General features: G+C 56.8%; 1 protein-coding gene across 2 annotated transcripts in view; it reads left to right on the top strand.

The window, feature by feature from the left end:
* Positions 1-2962, top strand: part of PADI4 (peptidyl arginine deiminase, type IV) — a 51230-nt gene that overhangs the window by 19036 nt on the left and 29232 nt on the right. For both annotated transcript variants that reach the window (XM_012662656.1, XM_012662657.1), the window contains exons 7-8: positions 2307-2485; positions 2639-2742. In XM_012662656.1, the coding sequence (XP_012518110.1) occupies positions 2307-2485; positions 2639-2742 (283 nt within the window). The remainder of the gene's footprint in view (positions 1-2306; positions 2486-2638; positions 2743-2962) is intronic.

The raw sequence follows: 2962 nt of genomic DNA, 5'->3' as shown, positions 1-2962 counted from the left end.
TTTTCTTTTTGAGACAGGGTCTCACTCTGTCTCCTGGGCTAGAGTGCAGTGGCATCATCATAGCTCACTGCAACCTCAAACTCTAGGGCTCGAGCGATCCTCCTGCCTCAGCCTCAGTCGCAGTGAGTAGCTGGGACTGCAGGCATGCACCACCACACCATTTGATTTTTTTATTTCTTGTAGAGATGGGGTCTTGCTGTGTTGCCCAGGCTGGTCTCAACCTCCTGGCCTCAAGCAGTCCTCCCACCTTAGCCTCCCAAAGTGCTGGGATTCAGGCGTGAGCCACTGTGCCCAGCTCATTTTAAGCATTTTTTAAGAGGACAGTTCTGTGGCATTTAGAACAGTCACACTGTTGTGCAACCGTCACCACCACCCACCCCCAGAAATATTTTTTCACGTTGCAAAATTGAAATTTTTTACCCATTAAGCACTAACTCCCCCTGTCCCCATTCCTCCAGCCCCGGGCAGCCATGCTGCTTTCTGTCTCTGTGAACCTGACAACTGCAGGTACCTCACCCAAGTGGAGTCACACAGCATCTGTCCTTCTATGACTGGCTTATTTAATGTACGTGGTGTCTGGAAGGTTCATCCATGCGGTAGCGTGTACCAGAATCCCCTTCCTCTTTAAGGCTGAACACTCCATTGTGTGTGTGTGTCACACTTCCTCTCTTTGTCACCTGTGGTGGACACTTGTGTAGCTTCCGCCTTTGGGCTCTTGTGCACAATGCCGCTGTGAGCACGGGTGTGCAAACATCTGTTGAAGTTGCTGCTTTCAATTCTTTTGGGTGTTCTATACTCAAATTGCTGGATCCTATGGTAATCCTACGTTTAATCTTTTTGAGGAGTTAGGCATGTGCTCTTGCAGTTTGATTTTTTCCGCTGACATTGGCTCCTTAGCCGTTTCCCACGTCGCTTTGGAACCTAGCCGTCCTCCTTTGATCAGAGTGGCAGCCTTCCAAGACGGACGCTGTCCGTTCACCTTGGAATTGTCATCCATGGACCCAGCAGCTGCGGGCGGGTCAGTCTGGAGCAGCTTAGAGGGCAGTGTAGACGCCAGCAGCTCTGCGCGATCCTGCGGGGTCAGCCCTGGGAGCGGGAGGCTCCTGCACGGAAATGTCTCGTCCTTGCCTCCGCGCGCGTCATGTCGTCGTTTGCTTCGCGACATCCCGCTGATCGGAGACATCAGTGACTTTTCAGCAGCCCAGAGCTCCTGATACTGAGTTCCAGCCTCTGTTCTAGGCATGGGACAGAGAGTCGTGAACGTGACCAAGTCCTTGCCCTCATGTTGCTGTCATCTTAGTGGTTGGGAGAAGCGATAGGTAAAATAATTTAGTAAAACACCCAGTGTGTCAAGTGGCGTGAAATGCCGTATAGAAGAATACGGCAGGGAAGGGCGCGTGGAGTGAGGAGTGGAGTTGAGGAGCGTGGAGAAGGGTGGCCAGGGAAGGCATCCCCCCAAAGGTGTCATTTGACCAGAAAGAGGTGCAGGAACAGCCACGCAGACACCCAGGTGAAGGGCATTCCAGGCAGCGGGAACAGCAAGTGCAAAGGCCCTGAGGTGGATTGTGCTGATGGGTTGGAGAAATGGCAGGGAGGCCATTGTGGCTGGAGTGGAGTGTGCAAGGGTTAAAATGGTAGGTGAGGGCGGAGAAGAAAGGGCAGAGGGGAGGGGGGCCGGTCAGGTGAGCATGTCTTAACTTTGGCTTCTAGACAGAGGCAGATGGGAGAGGCCATGGGAGAGTTTTTTGCAGATGCCTGACTTGATTGGACTCACTTCCATTCTTAAATTGATTAAACTGACATTGGTTTGGTAACAGACCAACTTCTTGCCTCTACCCAGGCATCACCTTCTCCAGGAAGCCCTCAGGGCTTTCCTCTATCCCACCACTTATCACTGTTGTTTTGATGGTCTTTGCCTTTCCTTACTCACTCATAAGACTGTGCATGACATGGTGGTGGGGATGGGAGGACAGTGACTTTGTCTCCCTGTCCCCCTGACAAACCTCCCACCCCTGTCCCCGGTGTCAGCTGACACCTGGCTGGAGCAGACGCTGGGGAATGAATTAATGAATGGTGCGTCCTGGACTTCCTGCAAAGCTGGCAGTGGCTCAGGCACCCCGCCCGCCCTTCCTGGACCTCCAGCCAGGGGAGCGATGTCCCAGCTGGGGCTTCAGTCCCTTTCTTCTAAGGGGAGGCTCCTGCCAGATTTGGCTGCAACGGGCCCTGGAAAGGCCCAGCACTGGGGAGTAGAGAAAGGTCTTCAGAGGTGGGCACGCAGCCCTGAGCCTCCCTTGCCTCTCTCCTAGGGGACAAGGCGCCCTCCACGTGCAGGGTGGTCCTGGGGCCCCACCAGCCCTCTCACCCCCTGAAGCTCCCCGGCGGCCGGCACAGCGTGGACTTCTACGTGGAGGGCCTCGCTTTCCCGGACGCCGACTTCCCCGGGCTCATCACCCTCACTGTCTCCCTGCTGGACACGTCCAACCCGGTAGGCCAACAGGGCAGCCCAGAGCAGGGGCCTGGGCTTCCGGGCAGACGCCTGGCTGGGGAAGGGGGCGCAGAGCGGAGCCGGGCGTGGGGGCTGCAAACTGCTGCCAGGAAGCGGCGGTGCCTGTGACGGTCCCTCCGCCGTGCCCCGCAGGAGCTCCCTGACACCTTGGTGTTCGAAGACAGCGTGACCTTCCGCGTGGCCCCCTGGATCATGACTCCCAACACCCAGCCCCCGCAGGAGGTGTTCGTGTGCAGGTGAGGGGCCCCGGGGTGCTGGCGTGGGGCGCAGACCCCTCAGGAGGAGCCCGATTCCCGGCCGCAGCGCTCCCCACCGACTCACGAGCGCTTGCTGCTGCTTTGGGACCATAGAAAAGCAGGGGAAATTTGTTGTCACTGTCTCTACCCGGCCCTGGTGCAGGCTGAGGCCCACTTTAGCTCCCAGGGGCCTGTAGAAGTTGCTAGAACTGGAAGAGGA

This window comes from Propithecus coquereli, unplaced genomic scaffold (genome assembly GCF_000956105.1).
Source record: "Propithecus coquereli isolate 6110/MARCELLA unplaced genomic scaffold, Pcoq_1.0 Scaffold77, whole genome shotgun sequence".
Taxonomy (NCBI): domain Eukaryota; kingdom Metazoa; phylum Chordata; class Mammalia; order Primates; family Indriidae; genus Propithecus; species Propithecus coquereli.
The sequence above is the reverse complement of the archived record's forward strand: the minus strand, read 5'-3'. Positions and strand labels throughout refer to the sequence as shown.